The 21,649-nt window shown below is 43.2% G+C and overlaps 1 protein-coding gene across 7 annotated transcripts in view; it reads left to right on the forward strand.

Annotated features, from left to right (window-relative positions):
* DOCK4 (dedicator of cytokinesis 4) overlaps positions 1-21,649 on the forward strand; it is a 520,558-nt gene that overhangs the window by 340,283 nt on the left and 158,626 nt on the right. For all 7 annotated transcript variants that reach the window (XM_051849661.2, XM_051849660.2, XM_017342765.3 and 4 more), the window contains 4 exons: positions 14,866-15,022; positions 20,127-20,224; positions 20,328-20,411; positions 20,580-20,680. In XM_051849661.2, the coding sequence (XP_051705621.1) occupies positions 14,866-15,022; positions 20,127-20,224; positions 20,328-20,411; positions 20,580-20,680 (440 nt within the window). The remainder of the gene's footprint in view (positions 1-14,865; positions 15,023-20,126; positions 20,225-20,327; positions 20,412-20,579; positions 20,681-21,649) is intronic.

Genomic DNA, 21,649 nt, shown 5'->3' on the forward strand with positions numbered 1-21,649 from the left:
ATTGCAAAGATAGTTTATTTTTTCATCTCAGTTTAGGGTAGGTATTTGGATGAGTCTGTATGTCAGTCTTCAAGTCCTTTCCACTACTGTGATAGGATTAAATAGACCTTACAAATAACTTTTTAAATGCTGCCAATACATGCATTCTTACCTAACTCTGTATATCCCCAGATTTCAAGTTAGCAAGATCAGTGTTTGTTTGCTTGTTTGTTTGTCTGCCACTCTAGCTAAGAAAGCAGGGAAGCATCTATATTTTTGTCATGATAACTTCAGAAGTTAGTCTTTTAAATCAAGAATTGCCATAAAAATATTTAGAACAAAGTGTGCTTTGGTAGGTAACAAAAAGAAAATTGACAAAGCAAGAACCCCACAGGAATTGTCTGAGAATACTAATAATAATGTAGTATAAAATAAAAATGTGTTTTCAAAGTACACCAGCATTTTCTCCAAAGTATTTCTCCCAGGGGATTCTCTGCTTCCACAACCATGCCAGGTTCCAGGCCCTTCTCTGCTATCACCTGTGCTAACTGGTCCTGCTGACCCGTGGTTTGTCCTGCTCTTGTCCAGGCTCCATTAGTGTGAATCATCTAAGGGGCGGATCCTACCAGGTCACTTCCCCAAGTGAGAGCCATCTGAAAGTGCCTCTCTGCTGAGAAATAAATCCCAGGCTCCTCAGAAGTGCCCAGCTGCCACCTCACCACCTGCTGCCTCTTCCCGAATGCTGCAGCCACACCCAGCTCTTCTCCTTTCCACTCCTGCAGCTCCTCTACTTGACGCTGCCCTTAGGATGCCCCCCTGCCCTTCCTCCGACTGTCTCTTGTCCATCCGCTGAGGCTCACCTTGGCCATAGCCCCCTTCAGGACCGCCACTCTGGTCCAGTCTCCCCATATTTCCAGCTAGCCAAGTGCCCTTCCTCGAACTCCCTGAGTATCTGCAAACTTCTCTTACCAGTGTACTCGTCACACTGTCCTAAAATTATCAGCTGATCCCTTCACTTAACCTGCTAGACACATGAACCCCTGGAGAGCAACAGCTGTGTCCGAGGGGTTCTGGGCCACGGTTGCTGTGCTGTGAAGATGTGTTGAATGAATCCAGGTGATCACAAACACAAACTGTCTTTACTTTTGGAAAATTATTAATAAAATGAGTGGTGAAGCACCACACAGCTAATTTCTGTGTGTGTGTGTGTGTATGTGTTTGTGTGTGTGTCTTCAGTCATCCATTTTCTAGTCACTTGTTAGTATGTTTTCTGATCACAAACTACAGGCTCTTCGGTAGGTCCTGGGAATACAATGGAGAACAAATAGTCATATCCCTTTATTTCTGGCACTTACATTCTCACTACTTCATGAAGTGGTCTAAGGGACTTACTATTTGAAAATGCAGAGAAAAATATTTTAAAGCAGAGTAACCAGCATAGCAACAGAAACCTAATGTACGAGTCCCCCGCCATGCCCTATGTTTGTCCCTGTGAGGTCTAAGGCTCACCTGGAAGAGATATGTGCCAGGTAATATCTTCAGGTGCAGTTTTTCAAAAGGCATAAATGGTATTTCCTATAGATAGCTGTGTAACATTAAACCTTGGCTCAGAAAAGGCAGAGCTGAGATCATTAAAACTGGGCTTCTGACTTCCTAATAATGTATAGAGGAGTGAACCATAGTGTATAGCAGCCTCACATAAGATTATCTTACAGTGGTCAGAGGGTGCTTCTTCGGCAAGTGCTGGGTTTCCAGTGAAATCCTGGCCAACTTCTAAACGAGTGTGAGCAATACCAAGGTTCCGTTTGCTTCCTGGATCCATAAGCCCAATGCCAGAGCACAGTAGCAGTGCTTGCTGCTCCAGGGAGCATTTAGCGGTCCAGCTGACGCTGAGTCTCACACAGAAGCCTGTCAAGCTGCCTACTGTCAGGGCCAAACCATTTCTCAAAAACAGAACTTGGAATCAACATAGGTCCTTGCACAGAATTCTCATCCATTTGCGCTTGAGGCACTTAAAGGACAGGTGTTCCCAGTGATTGTCCTCAACCACAGGAAGGATCAGGGTGGTGCATGTAGGTAGCCTGCTGGGGGCAGAACTACCTTGTGTATAGCATTATCTCCCCAGGAAAACCCCAAGAGGCTAAGCTTTCTTATGAACCAGGATTTTTTAATTTGATTTTTTAAAAAGATTTTATTCATTTATTGAAAGTCAGAGTTAAGCAGAGAGAGAGAGAGAAAGTCTTCCATCAACTGGTTCGCTCCGCAAATGGCTGCATCGGCTGGAGCCAAGCTGATCTGAAGCCAGAAGCCATGAGCCAGAAGCTTCTTCCAGGTCTCCCATGTGGGTGCAGGGGTCCAAGGACTTGGGCCATCTTACACTGCTTTCCTAGGCCATAGCAGAGAGCTGGATAGAAAGTGTAGTAGCCAGGACTCAAACCGGTGCCCATATGGGATGCTGGCACTATAGGCAGCAGCCTTACCTGCTACCCTACAGCACTAGCCCCACGAACCAGGAGTTTTTTTTTTTTTTTTTTTTTTTTTAGTAAATGTTTCTTAAAGAGCTGCAAAGCCCTTGCCAAGTATAGCAACTTTTATCTTGGGTCTGGTCGATGCTGTGGTCTTCTTGCTTGTGCTGAGCCAATAAGTTCAGTTTCAGCTTAAGGCCACTTGCAGTTTGTGATTATAAAACCCATATTACCAGCATAATTCTTAGCCTTCCTCAGCCATGGCAGGAAGGCACACAGCCTGCTGGCAATTGCAACCTTGAATTTATTATTTTAGAAGAAAGAAAGAAAGATAGAAGTGGGGGGAGGCAAGAGAGGGGGATTTCACATCATTGGATTAACAAAATCTCATTTAATGTATCAGTGTTGAGATGACTGTGATGGGGATTGGGAAGCTTGGAGAAGCACTGTCTACCCTGCCTTCCTCCTTCCCAGCTTCCCTTAATTGATTACATGTTTAGAGTGGTTCCTAGTGGACATAAATTCAGAAATCTACAGAAGTCAGAGTACTCTTGCTCCAGAGGCATATCAGAGGTAACTTGATGAGTCATCAGTCAAGATGTTACCCTGCCGTGGCCCCTTCCCCACTTCAGAACACCAGTGATACCTCCAAGTGGTTGACAGCAAAGTCTGAAGCTACCCCTTCAGACTCGCCGGTTTGCCAGTTTCGGTATTTGATCATGCTGAATTCTGTCAGGAGTGTTGTGTTCCTTTAACTCTGCACGGATATTTTTGGCCACCTGTGTACCAGAAAGCAAGTAACGAAGTGATGCATGCAAGCAAATTCATTTTCCAAAAAGGCAAAGTCTTTGATGGAGAATAACGGGGGAATCCAAAAAGTTAAAAAACAGAGACGGCTAGGAAGACAGCAGCTATGCATTCAAGCCCCTCACTCTAGTGGAGGGCTTTTAGTCACTCAGAGTATATTGTAAAATATCCTCAGGGCCAGTTAAAAAATAAAATGATACAGTCTGCTTGTGAGAAACTGGGGTGTTGTAAATTCATTATGGTCCAACAGCACCATGGCCAACATGGCCCAACACAACCAAGCTGCGGCTCTGCATGGTAGAAATCTGATTCCTGTCCTGGGTTTTATTGGCTTCCTGCTCCAGTGTATGCATCTGAGCAGGGAAAGGGCCAGTGAGGATTCAGCCAGATAGAGTGTAGCTGTTTCTTGGTTGGAGAAGGATTAATCTAATGTGATGACCTTGACTGTAAAAATCTGTTGCAGGTTAATTTACTTCACCTGTGCTACCTAATGCTTTGCCCCTGGACTCTTTATGGCTCATATTTTTCCCCTCTAAGTTTTTAGTTTTCTAGATAGTGTCCTGGTTCCCAGCTCTGACAGTAGTAGTCCGGCACAGCTACCCTTTACTGGCCACTGTCTCTAAGGTGGACTTCTCAGATTTAGTTGGAAGCTATTACTCTCCACGTTTCCTGAACTATCCATGTATCTGGACAAGCCGGAAATATGTTTATATACCCCAGGCTTGTGTGTAGAGGAATTGATCAGTTAACCTTTGTGTCATTACACACTGTGAGAGAAATTTTAGAACACCTGCAAAATTTTTTAAAAGAATAAATAACCTGGTAAGTGTCTGGCATAAAAGTATATCAGGGGGGCATTGTGGTATAGCAGATAAAGCTGCCACTTGCAGTGCTGGCATCCCAGGTGGGCACTGGTTCGTGTCCCAGCTGCTCCACTTCCAATCCAGCTCACTGTTAATGTGCCTGGGGAAAGCAGCAGAAGATGGCCCAAGTGCTTCATCCTCTACTGTCATTGTGAGAGACCTGGAAGAAGCTTCTGGCTCCTGTCTTCAGCCCGTCCCAGTGCTGGCCGTTACGATCATCTGGGGAGGCACCAGCAGATGGAAAATCTCTTCTGTCTCTCCCTTTCTCTCTGTAACTCAGCCTTTCAAATGAATAAGTAAATCATAAAAAAGTGTATCAGGAAGCTGAACGGGAAAAATATAAAGGCTAATATATCTTAATGGTTAAACTTGGCCCTAAAACCTGAGTATTTATGTGACCTCCAGAAAGTCCCTCCCATGCTGGCCAATTGGTACTGCTGCATCGTTGGTCTTCTCAGAGTGTTCTGACATAACTGAAACCTGGCTCCAATCTGCAGAGAGGATGTCTTACTCCAGAGAGCTTCTCTTCTAAAGCCCCATATCCAGTGTCTGGAACTCATCTGTCTCCAAATGACCCAGTGCCGTTCAAAGATACAACATTCTCCAACCTTCTGTGAAGAGTCCCCCACCCTCCAAAGATTCATTCCATATAGCACTGAACTTTCTTTTTTTTTAACTTTTATTTAACACATATAAATTTCCAAAGTACAGCTTATGGATTACAGTGGCTTCCCCCCACCCAGTAACTTCCCTCTTGCCCGCAACCCTCCCAACTCCCACTCCTTCTCCCATCCCATTCACATCAAGTTTCATTTTCAATTATCTTTATATACAGAAGATCAACCTAGTATATATTAAGTAAAGATTTCAACAGTTTGCACCCACACAGAAACACAAAGTGTAAAGTACTATTTGAGTACTAGTTATAGCATTAATTCACATTGTACAACACTTTAAGGACAGAGATCCTACATGGGGAGTAAGTGCACAGTGACTCCTGTTGTCGACTTAACAAATTGACACTCTTGTTTATGGCATCAGTAATCACCCTAGGCTCTTGTCATGAGTTGCCAAGGCTATGGAAGCCTCTTGAGTTCGCTGACTTCAATCTTATTTAAACAAGGTCATAGTCAAAGTGGATGTTCTCTCCTCCCTTCAGAGAAAGGTACCTCCTTCTTTGATGGCCTGTTCTTTCCACTGGGATCTCACAGAGATCTTTCATAGAGGTTTTTTTGTTTGTTTGTTTGTTTTTGTTTGTTTGTTTTTTGTTTTTTGTTTTTTGTTTTTTGCCAGAGTGTCTTGGCTTTCCATGCCTGAGATACTCTCACGGGCTTTTTATCCAGATCTGAATGCCTTAAGGGCTGATTCTGAGGCCAGAGTAGCACTGAACTTTCTATCTCTCTGAGTTACTATCTTCCAGCTACATGGACTTTGCAGTCCAGTGAGGAAAGGACTGTTGACTTTCCCACAGTTAGCTAAAGCTCAGAGTCTTCTTATACTTGATTCTTCTTCCTCTTGTTTCTTTGGCCACTTCTATTGACCTTCATTTACATTCTAATTCACTATGGCTACTCCCTTGACCTTGCTTCATTTCTACTACAGGATCTCCATATGGGTGATAAATACATACACATTAAATAACTGGATAGATGGATAAGTGGATGGGTAGGTGCATGGGTCAGTATGATTGATACTGATTTGCTTATTAATATATCCTGAAATTAATAAGTTGTGTGGGCTCTTGCCATGAATTCAGAGAATTCTGAATACTGGCTCAAATAAACCAGGCAGCATGATAAGTTTTTAAACTTTTTATTTAATGAGAGAAATGCATTGGAGACTGAGCGCCATATCTAAGAAAGGGAAATTTAGATTCATACTGAGCAGAGAGCAGTCCAGGAGCCAGCCACATGGAGGAACATGCAGGCTGGGAAGCATGGAGCTGGCGGCTAAAAGCCACATTCCCCGAAGGCGTGGGGCAGCAAGGGGATCAAGGGCAGGGAGGGAAAAAAGAGGCAGCCCCACTATGCTCCAGGCCTTTAATCCATTTCCAAAAGGGAGAAGTTAGTTAGTCTGATTGGCAGGTGGGTGTACAGGTGTGGTTAGGTAGGGGCATTACATCAAACAGGGAGCATGGTGAAGGCATGGTCTTCCAGCTCACAAACCTAATCAGTTTTGTCCTATATGCCTGCCTACATCAAATGGATGGATGGAGGGAGGGAGGGAGGGAAGGATGGATGGATGATGGATGGATGGATGGATGGATGGAATCATCTAGAACTGTATCCTATCAAAAATCATAAACTCTCAATATCCTGACTACAACTTTTAGCCTTCCAATTTTCTAGCTACACCTATTTTTCAGTGTTATTCTCCTGCAAAGACTTCTTTTCTTATTCAGGGTATTCCTTGATCCTTAGTACTACTGCTGGAAATAACAATCAGTCCTGAATCAATCTGTCAGCATTGCCTCCTCCTATACCCGAGCCCTAGGCAATTGGGTATTACTAGAGGAAATTGCAGTTGTTATAGATTAGCCTCAGCCTAGAGGGGACAGAATCAGGACCTCAACACTGCAGACAAATGAATCAGTTCCTCCCTCTGTCCCCACCAGATCTATTTACAAGATTTCACCATTATCTCTACTCTCCCACTTCTATCTACTTAACAGCGAAAACAGGGGCCATCAGACAGGAACTTCCTCAGTTTCCTCTGCTCTCTCCCAACCACCTGCAAACTTATCTACATCCTTCCCTTTTTTCCTGCTTCCTGTCTCAGGGGATGGGGCAAGAATCCTTCTGCCCAAGGCTGATTCTTCCAGTACTTCCCTCAGGACTTTCCTCCCTCCTGACTCCTCCAGGATCCTGCCCCTGCCCCTTACCTCCCTTCCTCCCACAATTATAACTATTTCCTCTCTTCTGGCACTATTCTCTCAGGTTATAAGCCTGATCAAGGCTTTTTCTTTAAAAAAAAAAAAAAAAAAAAAAAAAAGGACTTTTAAATAGACACCACACCATTCCCTCTTCCCGTCCCATCATGACAGCCGGCTGATAGGAAAAATCCGGTCTTCCCTCACTGTCTCTACTCCTTCCCTCCTGTGTGCTCCCCAGCTGCTTCTGTGACCAGCAGGCAAGTGAATTTTCTCCAACCCGAGGGCCAAGTCCATGCTGAGCATTTCGAAAATTTTCCCTGCTTAGCTTCCCTGTAACATGTAATTTTGTTGACTGTACTTGTTGAAAACCCCACATCCCATGGTCTGACACTGTTCCTAGTTCCACCCTTCGTCCTCTTACAGGACTCATCTCTTTTCAGCTGTCCCTTAAATGTTGGTATTACTGCGGGTTGAACCCTCTGCTGCTGCCCGAATCTAGTTAGATCTGTCTCATCTGCTTCAGTGGGTTAACCTACCACACCTCTGTGCTGGGGACAGGAAGATCTGTTTCTCTAGTTAGAATTTAACACCAGCCTACTACACATCCTCAGTAGGTTTTCCCAGGAACACCTTAACCTCAGCAGGTCCAAAACTGAGCTCTCTATCTCACCTCCATTCCTTCTTGCTGTGAGCAGAAACCTTCAGGTTCTTCTTATCTTGTCACATTCACTTCCCCATCCAAACAGTTGTTGTGTGACTGGTCAATTCCACATCTCCATTCAGAATTTAATGCAGAGAATTTAAGCCAGATGTTATTATGAGAATCATGGGGTGGGGGTGGGGGGAATTTTCTTATTTAAGAGAATTGGGGTAGTCCCAAGGTTTTTTCCTATTGAAAACATTATGGTGTACCCATACTAAACTATATCTAGGTCCTTGAATATGCTTGTACTTCTTTATAGCAATTATTTTTAAGGTATTTTAGGATACAAAGTAAAGTTGCAAAAATAATGTAGAAAATTCCCATATGCCTTTCACCCATCATTTCCTTATGTTAACCTCTTACATAAACCATAGCACATTTATCAAAACTAAATTAATCTTGGTGCAATACTGCTAACGCAAAGTTTTTTTTAGTTTCACAGTAAATTTTCCACTAATGTGTTTCTGCCCATGATCCATTTAGGATCCTACAATTTCATACATGTACTGTCATTTCTCCAAGGCCTTGACATGCATCTTTCCTTCCTTTCCCCGCCTGCTTGGTGACCCCCACCTGCAACCCATAGTCTCCATGACTGAGCCATGTGGCCTTCCTTCCCAAGCCGAACTGGTATGCAGTGGTCTTTATCACAGCTTTGTAGTCAGAATTAACCAATGAGTGTGAAGGTCAGACATGTAATGCCCTCAAGAATAAGGCCTGTGTTCATTATCTTGTTACATTCTTATTATCAACCTGGACTAGGAGTGTAATAAATGTTTATTAGTGATACTAAGCATGATAAGTCACATTGGAAAAGTCCCTATAAGAAGGTATTTTGCCACCGAAAACCATTTTAATTTGGTTTTCATTAACTGGTAATAAAGAGTTCTAACTGGATCCCTTTACTGTATTTTTTAAATTTTATTCTCTCCTACAAAGTACATACTCTTCAATTTGATTAATATGCCATGACTTCTGAGCAGATTGTCTTCTTAATAAATTATGAATGTGGATCTGTCAGTCACATGTCTTATATAATTTGAAGTATCGCATTTATGGAATGTTATTCATGACTGACCACTGTAGCTCTCTTTTACATAATCTAAAATTGCGGTCAAAAAGTAGACTAGGACATAGGTACCATTCATTGGTTTACCAGATGACTTTGGTGCTGGGGGAAGAAGTAGACCACGAACCAAGCTGCTTATCTCCAGGAAAATGGGGTCTACTTCTGCCAGCATACAACCTGCATTTTAATCCTTGGGGAAGCGTCTGAGGAAGCACATCCCTCTGATCAGCTCTGATTTCAGAATTGCAAAGCGGTGGAAAGGTTCTCATCGCCTTCTTCTCAAATGGTCGTAAACTAACTCCAGTGACTTTACAGCAAATGCAGAGGACTATCTGACTGTCCAGTAGCAGCCTCACAGGCTGTGGTCATGTGTCATTTCTCCCAGAAAGAACGGCACAATTACTTCTTTCCCCACTGATCCTCCATCACACATCTCGAACACCAGCAATACTTTGCTGTGTTTGTGGGTCCCACAAGAGAACACCTCCCTCATGGAGCGTGTGATGCCTTAATATTCTCATATCCATATTACCTTGTCCATGCCTGGGCTCAGTGGCAAGAAAGTGAAAAATTCCCAGTGCCAAAGCCAAACAGTTGTTTGATGAGCATTCCCTAGAATGCAGGGGCTGGATATTTTACCTTCCTGTCCTGTTGTGGGTTTAAGTGGATTTTGCCAAGCTGACGTACATCTTCAGCTATGTCCAGTGTGAGAGTATGCTAGCTTCAGTTGGGGGCTGCCAAGCCAGCATCACTCAGATTTGCCAGCACTTGGCTGGCACTGTGGTGCTGTGGTTAAGCCATCTCCCACCACTATTGACATCCCATATCAGAGCTCAGGTTCAAGTTCTGGCTGCTCCACTTCAGATCCAGCTCCCTGCTATTGCACCTGGGAAAGCAGCAGAAGATGGCCCAGGTACTTGGGCCTCTGCCACTCATGTGGGAGACCCTGATGGAGTTCTAGGCTCCCCAGAACAGCCCTTGCAGCCATTTGGTGAGTAAACCAGCAAATGGAAGCGCTCACTCACTCTCCCTCTTGTTGTCATTCTGTCTCTTCCTACCTCCTCCTTCTCTCTGCATTACTCTACCCTTCAAATAACTAACTACATAAATAAATCTTTTAGACAGGTCACAAATGTCCAGATACCCAACCACCACTTGCTGCTCTTGATATTTCTGACCAAAGCGCAGGAGTGCCCAACCATGCACTGTAGCCTCCTTTGGGTAGCTTCATTGACTCTAGTGTCTCTCTTTCACCTAAAAGGGGAATTGCTTTCCCCAGGCCATACCTCAGTCCAGAATCTCACTGACGTTGTAGACCCTTCTTCCTCCTGGGTGAAGAATGCCCAGAATTTACCTTTGACTCCTCCTGACTCCCTAGCTTCCACACTTCCCCTATTCAGAGGCTGAAAACCTTTTTGCTTAGATTCTTGACGACAGTACTCCTGCCCTATACAGCTACCTATTGGACCCCCTTTCTATTCTTCCCCATTTCTGAACCCCATTTCTCCTTTGTAGATTCCTTCATTAAAGAACACATGATCAGCAGCCTGTTGTACCCCAAGCTCCTGTGTCAAGCCTTATCTGCTACCTGCTCCCTCCTCAACCCACTGCCTCTGTACCCCTTTTCTTCCTGCCAGGTCTCAAGACATGGACTGGCCACTTTACCATACAACCATGAGTTTATTACATTCGAAATTATTTGAGCTGTACACATCACTCTGAGCCCTACTCCCCCGAGGAGCAAAACACACACACACACGCACACACGCACACGCACACATGCACACACACATGCACACACATGTTTTTTAAGAACAGTGAAATTGGGGTTTTTAAAGATTTATTTGTTTGTTTATTTGAAAGGGTTTTGTATATATGTGTGTATATGTATCCACACACATAGAGAGAGAGACAGAGATATCTTCCATCAGCTGGTTCACTCTCCAGACTGCCATAAAAGCAGGGCTGGGCCAGGACAAAGCCAGGAGCTAGGAGCTTCATCCAGGTTTCTCACATTGTTGGCAGGGTCCCTAACACTTGGGCCATCTTCCACTGTTTTCCCAGGCACATTAGCAGGGAGCTGGATCGGAAGTGGAGCAGCCGGGACATAAACTGGCAACTACAGGGATTGCAGGTGGTGGCTTTACCCACTACACTACAACACCAGCCCCAAAAAGTGAAATTGTTTTGGTCTTTTTAATCCATGCCTACCATTCAGTATTGTATCTATAAATTAACACATTTTAAATTCATTATAGCAAAACTCAAAACTTAGAACAGCTGTGTAAGGAGGTTATGTTCCACAAATAGTTGTCAATGCAAACTTTAGTTCAAATCCTGGCTCTGACCTTTACTAATGTTTTGACATTGAACAAATCAAAGAAGCACCTCTGGTTATAGTATCCTGCCTCCTAGGGTTGTTATGAGAAGACAGAACATGTACACACTAAATACTTACCAGTACCTGACCTTTAGAATTTCCTCATCAATGGTCACGACTTAGAGGGCTTTTAAAATCTCTCTTGTTGTATGGTGTATGCTGAAAACCTCACAGAACAATAAAAGAGCATTCTGTAAGATTTTCTACATGATTGCTTAAGAAGAGAAATAGATTCAAACTCTGACTCTACCTATACCTAGCATCATCCTGATGGCCAGAAAACTTCTGTTTTGAATCCTTGGTAAATGTTCTAATTCACAGGGTACCTGGAGACCAGAGAATGGTTCCATGTTTTAGTTTACTGAATGCCCTGCTTGCTCTTCTTCCCGCCTCCCCCTCTACCTGCCCTGCCCCTATCCCCACACCAGTGTTCTTGTGGAAGGTCTTGAGAGAGCCTTTGTGACCATATTAACGACTGTGTTCTGTGCTTAGGTAAGACTTTAGCTGTAAGAACCTGACAAGCTGCTGTGCCTCACACAGACTCCAAGGCTGGGGGAGAAGTGATAGGAACCATAGCTGGGGAACTGACTAGGAGACAATGGCTGATCCAGGCGAGGCAGCCAAGTCTTCTCTTCACAGCACCCCTGAGGACACTATGCAGCCATCACATCTCATGGAAGTGGCCAGTACAGGGGACAACCAGTTGAACTGGATGAGGCTATTATGCCAGAACACTACTGTTCTGCCAGAGGTGCTCAAGAAGCAGGACATGACAGAATTTCTGTGAACAGCTGGAGCATTCCTGACCAGGGCAAGCTCCAGCTCCCGGGGAGGAGCCTAGAAATATTTGGGCCAAATATCTGGACTGCGTTTAGCATAGACCCTAGCTGCAGTAGTGAGTGGTGGTTAGACTTACAGGGGGAATCCAGAGCACATGCCTAGCCACAAATACCAGATCCAGGTAAGGGATAGGGTGAGTATGGGGTACTGTGATTCACTTATACCAGGCCCTGATGCCAGAAACAAGACTAAAGAGGAGAGGGTGGCCATCCAGGCTTATGGAATATCACTTTGCCTAACCAATTTCATTTCAAGTGTTCATTTTCTAATTAGTCTTTTTTTAAGATTTTTATTTATTTATTTGGAAGTCAGAGTTACACAGATACACAGAGAGAGAAGGAGAGGCAGAAAGAGCAAGGTCTTCCATACGTTGGTTCACTCCCCAGTTGGCTGCAATGGCCGGAGCTGTGCCGATCCGAAGCCAGGAGCCAGGAGCTTCTTCTGGATCTCCCACATGGGTGCAGGGGCCCAAGGACTTGGGCCATCTTCTACTGCTTTCCCAGGCCATAGCAAATAGCTGGATCATAAGTGGAGCCAGGACTTGAACTGGCGCCCATATGGGATGCCGGCACTGCAAGTGGCGGCTTTACCGGCTACGCCACAGTGCTGGCCCCAAGTCTTTAAACTATACATGTGTATCATATTTACTTTCCTGTCTATATGAAGTATCTCCTAGGAATAAATGAGGGCCCTTGGAGTGCAGTGCTAGAAGAAGATTATGAAGACTTTACTTTTATGTTGGTATTCCTGCTACCAGGCAGGGGCGCTAGTAAGAACATCTTGCAGTATTCTGTTGCTTGAAATTCATTAGAGAGGTCTTTCCCAAAAATTTATTATTAAAAATAAAAGTTCTTTTGTGAATCACCCAAAACAGTCTAGAATACCAAAGGGATTTTATGCTTAAATTTGTGCCCATTACCAAGACACTAGTATTGAAAATATTTGAATACATTTATAGGAATAAATTTCATGTGAATGTTTAAGTTTATACACAAAATAAGTTATACAAACTCTATTTTTCTTAACTTTTTTCTCAAATTTTTAATGTGAAATCACCTTTTATCTTTACAAACACAGTATACAGATAAATGAAAATAAAAGCAGTACATCTGTACTATCCAAAGGATGTTAGCTATTAGTATATAGTATGTATTTTTCTAGATGCTCTGAGTATCTTTTTAAGTAAATGATGGAAGATAATATACATTTTTAAATATTCTTTCTGGTTAATTTTTTAAAATCACTAAACCCATCCAGAACTATTTCAATTGACAAATTTCTGAAAAAAATTGGGACAAATTCAGAACCTTATGTCACATCAGGCTTTCCTCTTACGTGTGATCTAGAATATTCCATTTGATCTCAAACATCCCTTTTTTGAATGTTCCCTTTCTAAAGTTTTATTACTCTAAAGAGAACAGATTTCATGAATTGCACAGATACAATCCTAAGACAATAAGCATGCTTGTCCCCCCTTCCCTCCTCCCTCCCTCAAACTCTCCTCCTTCTTTGCTTTTTGTTTCCTTTAATTTATACAATAACTTTTTTGTATTTCATATATACAGTTTTAAGAGCATAACGATGCTTCCCACCATATCCTCCCTTCCCTCCCCTCCTTCCATGCTCCCTCCCCCCCTTTATTTTTTTTAAGATTTATTTATTTATTTGAAAGGCAGAATTACAGAAAGCAAGAGGCAGGGGGAGGGAGAGAGAAAGAGAGAGAGAGGTCTTCCATCCGCTAGTTCACTCCCAAAATGGCAGCAATGGATGGAGCTGGACCAATCCAAACCAGGAGCCAGGAGTTTTTTCTGGGTCTCCCACATGGGTGCAGGGACCCAAGGATTTGGGCCATCTTCTATTGCTTTCCCAGGCAGTAACAGAGAGCCAGATGGGAAGAGAAGCAGCCAGCTGGGACTCCCTGTACCCATAATGGGATGCCAGCACTGTAGGGGGCAGCTTCACCCTGGCCCCTCCCCCTCTCTTCTGGAAGAGACATAGCCAGAAGTCCCGCCTTCTACCTTTGCTTCTGTCTGTTGCTTGATGTGTTGCTGTGTCCCTTGTGCCTCCTGTGACACAGAAATTGAGCACCCCTGGTAAGAATACACTGTAGATGGTGAGATGTGATCACAGCCAGACCCCTCATGCGCTGTTCTGTCTGTCCTGTCGCCAGTGGGAAGTAATCTGTGTCTCACTGTGCTGACATCTTATAAACATCCTTCTTCATCAACTGTTCTCCTGGTGGTTACACTAAGTGACAATCCCTGACTTCAGAAACAATGACAAGTAGGGATATGAAATCCTATTTTCTAAGCCTGTCATTCCTGTTATATTTGTGTGCTGACATGTTCTGTGAAGTACAGATTTCACTCACATAGTGGGACTGTTAGATGACTGGAAAGACTATTTTCTTAGTTGTCAGCTTTCAAAGTAAGGAACTTTCACCGACTACCTCAGATGTTAACCATCTCCATGTTAGAAGAATGTAAGCATTTTCTAAAAATGCTCCGGTCACCATGAATATGATTTCCTGGGCATTTCCAATGCAGCAGGGGTGGTGGTAAAGGCTTCCTGCAGTGTAATTCTTTGAACAATACCATGAAGTTCTAGAGACAGAATCGAAAGCCCAAGTGGTTAAATAACGTGATATTGACACTCACGCCGGACGTGACAAAGCTGGGTCTCAGATTTACATCAAGCTGGATCTAAAAGTCATGTTTAATTCTTTAATAGATTTTCATTACAGGTTACTTAAAAGCCAAATTCTGTTTAAAATGCTTCTTGGAATATTTCCCAGTTCATAAACACTGGAAATGGAAATTATGCTTAATAATTTTTATGAGATCTCTTCCCCTCCCTTTTTAATTTATTTTTTTAATATTTCTCACAGTGTGAAGAAAATACAAACCTTCAGGATACTACCCGCTACCTCAAACTTCCCTTTTCCAAGGGCATTTTCCTCGGGAATAATAATCAAGCCATGAAGGCTACAAAGGAATCTTTTTGGATAACATCTCTTCTCTGTTCCACAAAGCTCACACAAAATGGTAATGTACAACAACTGTTTTATCTGAAGGCCCCTGTACCTGCGTGTTCATGTCAATGTTGGTGGGCACAGTCAGCAATTTATTTAAGTCAGCAATTATATTTAAGAACTTTGCACTAGAAAAATTGTTGATCCTTTTGTTTGTGCTTTCCAGTAAAATGGAAAACAGTTGTTAACCCAAGGATCTGTTGAATGCATGCAATTTAACGAGGACTTCCAAATTCTCCCAGCATTGGATCCAAGAAATCATCAAAACTCAGCTGCTTTAGAAAAAAACACCACCACCTTAATCTCTTTTTTTTATAGCTCCATAAACAGTGCTAATTGCAGACTCTAGATTAAAGGCTGTTTTTTGTTTAATGAGATGGATATTGCTTTTCTGTTCTAGCATTACTTTTTATGTCACTGACTGTTTAGCAAGTTATGATTAATAAAGCAAACCCTATCCTTGGCAAATTGTTGTGAAAGCATGGCCTGAAATGGAGGAAGTAAATATTTTGAGTTCTTCATGATTGCCATGTAAGGCTTCCAGCCAACATCCTGAGTATTGTATTAATAAACTAGATTGATTATATTGGGAATAATTGCTGCATAATAAGGTATTGAATCTTTCTAAAAAAAAAAAAAAAAAAAAAAAAAAAAAACCCTGAACCTAGTTGTTAAGATACCCATGTCCCATATTGGAGTGCCCGAGTTAGTTCCTGGCTGCAGCTCCTTACTCTTGGTGATATGTGCCTTGGGAGGCAACAGCAATGGCTGAAGTAATTGGATCCCTGCTACCCACCTGACAGACCTAGCACCTCCTAACTCTCTGCTGCTGCTTCTGCCCATCCCAGTCCCAGCTCTCTCTCTCTCGCTCTCGCTCTCTCTCCCCCCTCCTCTCTTCTCTCTGTCTCATTCATAAATAAATAAATAACAGCATAAAACAATCTCCTGTTCCTGGACATTTACAGAGTTTCAAAAGGGCTGCATTTCTTTCAGACTCCAGGGCAGAATTTTTTTTCTTACCTTTCCTACTTTCTATAGGCTGCCTGCAGTCCTTGTCCTCAAGACTGCCATCTGTCTTCAAAGCCAGCAGCTGAGGCATAGTAGACTAAGCCTTTTGGGCGCCAGTTCCTGTCCTGGCTGCTCCTCTTCCAAAGTAGCTCTTTCTCTGCTTATGGCCTGGGAAAGCAGTGGAAGATGGCCAAGTGCTTGGCCATTTGCAGAGTGAACCAGTGGATGGAAGATCTTCTCTCTGTGTCTCCCTCTCTCTGTCTATAACTCTACCTCTCAAATAAATAAATAAAATCTTAAAAAAAAAAAAAAAAGCCAGCAGCAAAGCATTTTCACATCTCTAACTCTGGCCCTCTTCCATCTTTAAAGAACTGTTACCGGTGAATGGCAGGGTTCTTGTCTTCACGAAAAAAAGAATTCAGGTGTGAGACAGAGAGTAGTGGAAAGTAACATAGCAAGGTTTATTTGGGAAGGGACATCCGTAAGAATGGATGGGCACCTCTCCAGACAGAACCTGAGAGAGAGTGCCCAGTCACTCAAACAGGGAGAGCAAGGTTACATGGTTGAGTGGAGAGAGTACACCTGGCCAGGCCAGGCGGACGGCTCAGCAGAGAGGCAGAGGGCTGAGCGCACAGTCCCGTTGAGGCCGGGGGTTTTTAAGGAGATGGATCTTTGTCTTCACACATCTCCTCCTGAAACAAAAGACTTTATGGATGTAAATACTAAAAACTCCTATCTGAGTTTTCCCCTGAAGTTACGAGACAGGGGGAAGCCTGGCTGGCACCACTCTGAGTTAGAGGAAGGGTGAGCAAGACCTCCTGGAGAATCAGGATCCAGAGCAGGGTATTTGAAATGCAGATACTGGGCTGCAGCTGGAAGATTATCAGGCAGAAGGGGCAGGGACCCCCACCTGGCAGGTTATCGGGTAGAAGGGGGCAAGGCAGGATGCAAATACTGGGCTGCCCCTGAAACGTTATCGGGATGACTTTGAGATGCATAAGCTGGACATAGACATCTTCTCTCTAGGCCTTTGTCACACACACACACATAAGCTCATATCTGACTTTCTACCTAACAGAACCATTGTGATTACACTGGGCTGTATAATCCAGTGTAAAAATCCTTATTTTAAGATCTCTAATTTAATTACATCTGTGGAGTCTTTTGCCAGATAAAGTACACATGTTGACAATTTTCAGAAATTAGGATATGAATGCTTTTGGGAGGCATTAGCTACCACACAAGTAAGCCTGACAAAAGATTCTTTGTCATCAAAACACTTGGCCCTGACTCCTAAATGCGTTCTAGTTGTAGGATTTAAGATGTTAGATAGAATCATGAATTTAGGACGGAGGGAACCAAATGCTGAAAATGCAACTTGCTACTTTGCAAAAGCAGAGAACATTTTCGGGTGCATCTGATTAGGTAAATTGTTCAAGAAATCATTATATTATATTCCCTATGTGGAAGCAGAATCAGAATTCTGTGCAATGCCTGGCTCATTTTTGGAGATTGATAAACACTTAATTGCCATTTTGACTTTGATTACCCTTGTCAATGTAAGACAGCTCAAAATGAGCCAAGGGAATGAATACCATGTTTTGCAAAATGGAAAGAAGGAAGTTAGTTGATTTTTTTGATATTTATGTGCCAGACACATATCTCTGTGGAATAATACAGTTCCAAATTGGGATTAAACTGCTGTGCATGCATTTTACTTGATTTGGAAAATATACAAATCCCATTTCCTCTCCAATTGGGCATTTAATAAGTTATGTAGTCTCTCCAAACAGTTCATTAGAGCAGATTTGTGTTTCATGATGCCTAGAGTATATCTCTCCACTCTCTGTTGCCCAGCATTGTTCATGGATAGGATACCAGGCCACAGCACTGAGCTGAACACCTGCAATTGCTAGATCAAGTAGAGGTTTTTAATTTCCTAAAAGTACAGATCATGTCATCCACCTGTTTTTATAGATATTCATAGCTGGGCACATAGTCCATGCTTAATAAGTATTTATTGAATGGGAATATAGAAAATTCATGTTGTTAATAGTGGTTTGAAGCCAACATATCTTCCAGGGGCTAAAATTCAGACATGGGAGATGGTAATTTACCTAGTCTCACCGCTCCATTGTGAGCAGTCTGGAGACTTGTCAGTCTTCTGGCAGGAAAGATAGACGGTCCCACCCTGATCTGATTGTTAGGATAGCTGTAATCTCTTTCCCTGCCCTGCTCATGAGGGTTGGACTCCTGGTATCCCACTGCTGCTTCTGCGGTGCCACCTTGTGGTCAATGGAGCCACTTCCTACCTCCCCACACCCCTCCTGCTGGGCAGAGAGCCCGGCCCTCCCCTTCAAAGGGAAGGGAAGGAGGGCAGGCGGGGGAAGGAAGGAGTGAGAGGGCAGGGGTGGAGGTGGAGTGGGAAGTGAGGAGTGACTGGCAGGGGGAAATGCATGGAGGGATTATGAAAAAGAAGGTGCCTGGGGGGGAGCAATGCAGGAAGAAGGAGGGAGGAAGGAGGGAGGCAGCACATAGACAGGGAGCATAATAGAGCCCTGCCCACGTCAGCCTGAGTCTCACTCTGTGGCAATCGCTGATATTCCAAATATAACCAATCACTGTTAAAAAGTTTTCAATCCTGCCCCCAGGGCTTCTGAGTTAGATTTGAATATTAAACATTTTCAAGAATTTTTGGTTATGAAATCACCAATTGCATATTTTAAAAATTCTCCCATTTTTTTCTCATTCTAAATCCCTCTCCTTCTCTTATCCCCATTTGTTGTGGGCAAACATTCCTATTTCATGTGAAATTTGTTACTGTTAAATCCTTTGGGGAGTTTCTCTCCCAAATCTGGCTTTAGTGGAGATGGCTTCTCCATCTTCCGTTGATTTGTATGCATTTTCTCATTTCTGTTCACTACATCTGTGTTTTCTTTCTCCTCTTAACTACTTCCTTGATTGCTTGGGGTTTTCTGATTGTTTTGGGGGGTTTTGTTTTGTTTTTGTTTTTTGGTGTTTAGTTTCTCTGTTGGTCTCAGCAAGTCTTAATCAGGCTTTCTCCTAAACAAGTGCTTTGCAGTGAGTTCTTTACTCTTCCCCACGGAAAAATCCTCCTGGCATCCCAGCCACGTGAGCACAGAAGCCTGCCCTGCTCTGTGCATTCCTGCTCTGCAGGCCCCTTCGTGGTTCTCACCACTTTCCCTGGCCTCCTGAAGCCACCACTACCCACTCACTCTCTTTGATGACTAATGAAGCTGGCACCCCAGCTCCAACACCCTTCTAGCTTCTGCCCAAGAAAGATGAGGGAAGAGTTTATTCCCTCCCCAGGTGAAGAGATTCTCCTAGGACTTGTTGGATTCAGGGCCCACACATCAGTTTGCTAAAGGGAGAACACTGAAGGTCTGGGGCTGTGCTTGCCCGAAATCGGGAATGGAAGGCAGCTGCATGGAGGTCCAGAGCTGGCACTGTCAGATCCGGCATCTCACTAGATGAACTGACAATTCACTGGGCCTATTGTCATTGTGCAGAGACCTTGTAATCTTGCACGGTTTGGGTTCCATTGTCAACAAGACTGTTGTTGCTGGGTAGGATTGGTTGCCACGGAGAAAACTGTGGGCTGGGAATCCAATCATGAATAAAACAGGTTCCCAGCTCTCAAGAACTCTCATCTTACCAGGAGGGTGCAGAAAATTACTCCACAAATGTTTGACTCCTGCTCGCTTCTGTTCTTGGTGCTGGAAATACACGAATATCAAGTTCAGCATGTTTTTTTTTTTTCTTGGAGTTTACTGTCCAGTTGGGATATAGACAAATAAATGCACTACTATAATAGGAAGATAGAGAACACATGGAAAGCACAGTTAGTCAAGGACTTTAAGAAGGACTCCTTGGTCTAAGCAACTTCTCCCCCTGAAGGGAATAATTAGAATCCACTGAAATAAATGTCATCCTGGAGAGGGTTAGTCAGAATCATTAGGAACCAGTGATATGAGCCATTGGGCAAGGTGGTCACCAGATGTTTAAGAACTCAACCTTCACCTGTAGAACACTTTGACACGAGAGGCTGCTGTGTTGTGGTGATTAATCTTCCTTTTCTGTTTGGAAAGGTGATATGCTTGATCTTTTGAAATGGAGAACCCACCCAGACAAGATCACAGGCTGTCTCTCGAAGTTAAAAGAAATCGATGGCTCAGAGATAGTGAAGGTAAATACTATTCCATTACTCCTCTTGTAAATTCATAGAATATACTTTTGGAGGGGAAGGACTGATGGTGTTTCATTCATTGCTTGATTACTTCTTTTAACAGTTTCTTCAGGATACACTGGATACTTTATTTGGAATTTTAGATGAAAATTCCCAAAAATATGGGTCTAAAGTATTTGATTCTTTGGTAAGTTCGAATTTATTTCATTAGCCTTTTAGCAGTTTTTCTCTCAATCTTGACTGTAAGAAGATGGTTTCAGAAGTATTGCACCTGATACTATAAGTGTCTGTTTTATAAAGAACCTCAAAAATCCCAATTTGCGTTCAGTTTTATGAAGCTCAGTTTTCTTTTTAGGTTCACATAATAAACTTGCTGCAAGATAGCAAATTTCATCACTTTAAACCTGTAATGGACACTTACATTGAGAGTCATTTTGCTGGGGCCCTTGCATACAGGTAAGGCGCTTTACCTTGTAATTGGTTCAGAAGTCGTTCCTTCTGAGCTTTTCTAAGCAGAAGCAGCTCTAAAGGAAAAGGTAGAAGAGTGTCTAGGAAGAAATGAGGCACAGCGCTGAAGTGTCTCTTGAGACAGTATCTTTCCTGCTCACACACCCTTTTTAATAGCTAGAACTTGTTCTGTTTAAAGGGGCGAAAAGAATTACCTGAATTATGTTCCTGAGACCTAAAATACAAAGTTTTTCCTCTTCATGTCTATATTTTATTTGCTATCCTTTGGTGTAAAATGTCTGAAAATTTCATCTTTTTAATCATTGCACTTCTTGACTATAGATAGATGTATTTAAGGAAAGACGGACTCAGCCGGTGCCGCAGCTCACTAGGCTAATCCTCCGCCTGCGGCGCCGGCACCCCGGGTTCTACTCCCAGTTGGGGGCCGGATTCTGTCCTGGTTGTTCCTCTTCCAGTCCAGCTCTCTGCTGTGGCCCGGGAAGGCAGTGGAGGATGGCCCAAGTGCTTGGGCCCTGCACCCGCATGGGAGACCGGGGGGAAGCGCCTGGCTCCTGGCTTCAGATCAGCGCAGCGCCCCGGCCGCAGTGTGCGGCCATGCAGCCATTTGGGGGATGAACTAACAGAAGGAAAACCTTTCTCTCTGTCTCTCTTTCTCTCACTGTCTAACTCTGCCTGTCAAAAAAAAAAAAAAAAAAAAAAAGAAGGACTCATAGAATACATACTTTGCCTTCATACCTGTTTGACATCATTCATCCGTTCATCTGTTAATATTCACTAAGTGCCGGCTGCGTGCCAGGCACTGTTTAGTTGGGCCTCTGTATCCAGAGGTTACATGTGCCCAGATTCAAACAGCCACAACTCAAAAATATTTGGAAAAATAATGTAACTGCTAAATATGTTCAGAATGGTTTTCCTGTCCTTATTCCCTAGACAATGCAGTGTAACAAGTATCTATGT

The sequence above is a fragment of the Oryctolagus cuniculus genome, chromosome 3 (assembly GCF_964237555.1).
Source record: "Oryctolagus cuniculus chromosome 3, mOryCun1.1, whole genome shotgun sequence".
Lineage (NCBI taxonomy): Eukaryota > Metazoa > Chordata > Mammalia > Lagomorpha > Leporidae > Oryctolagus > Oryctolagus cuniculus.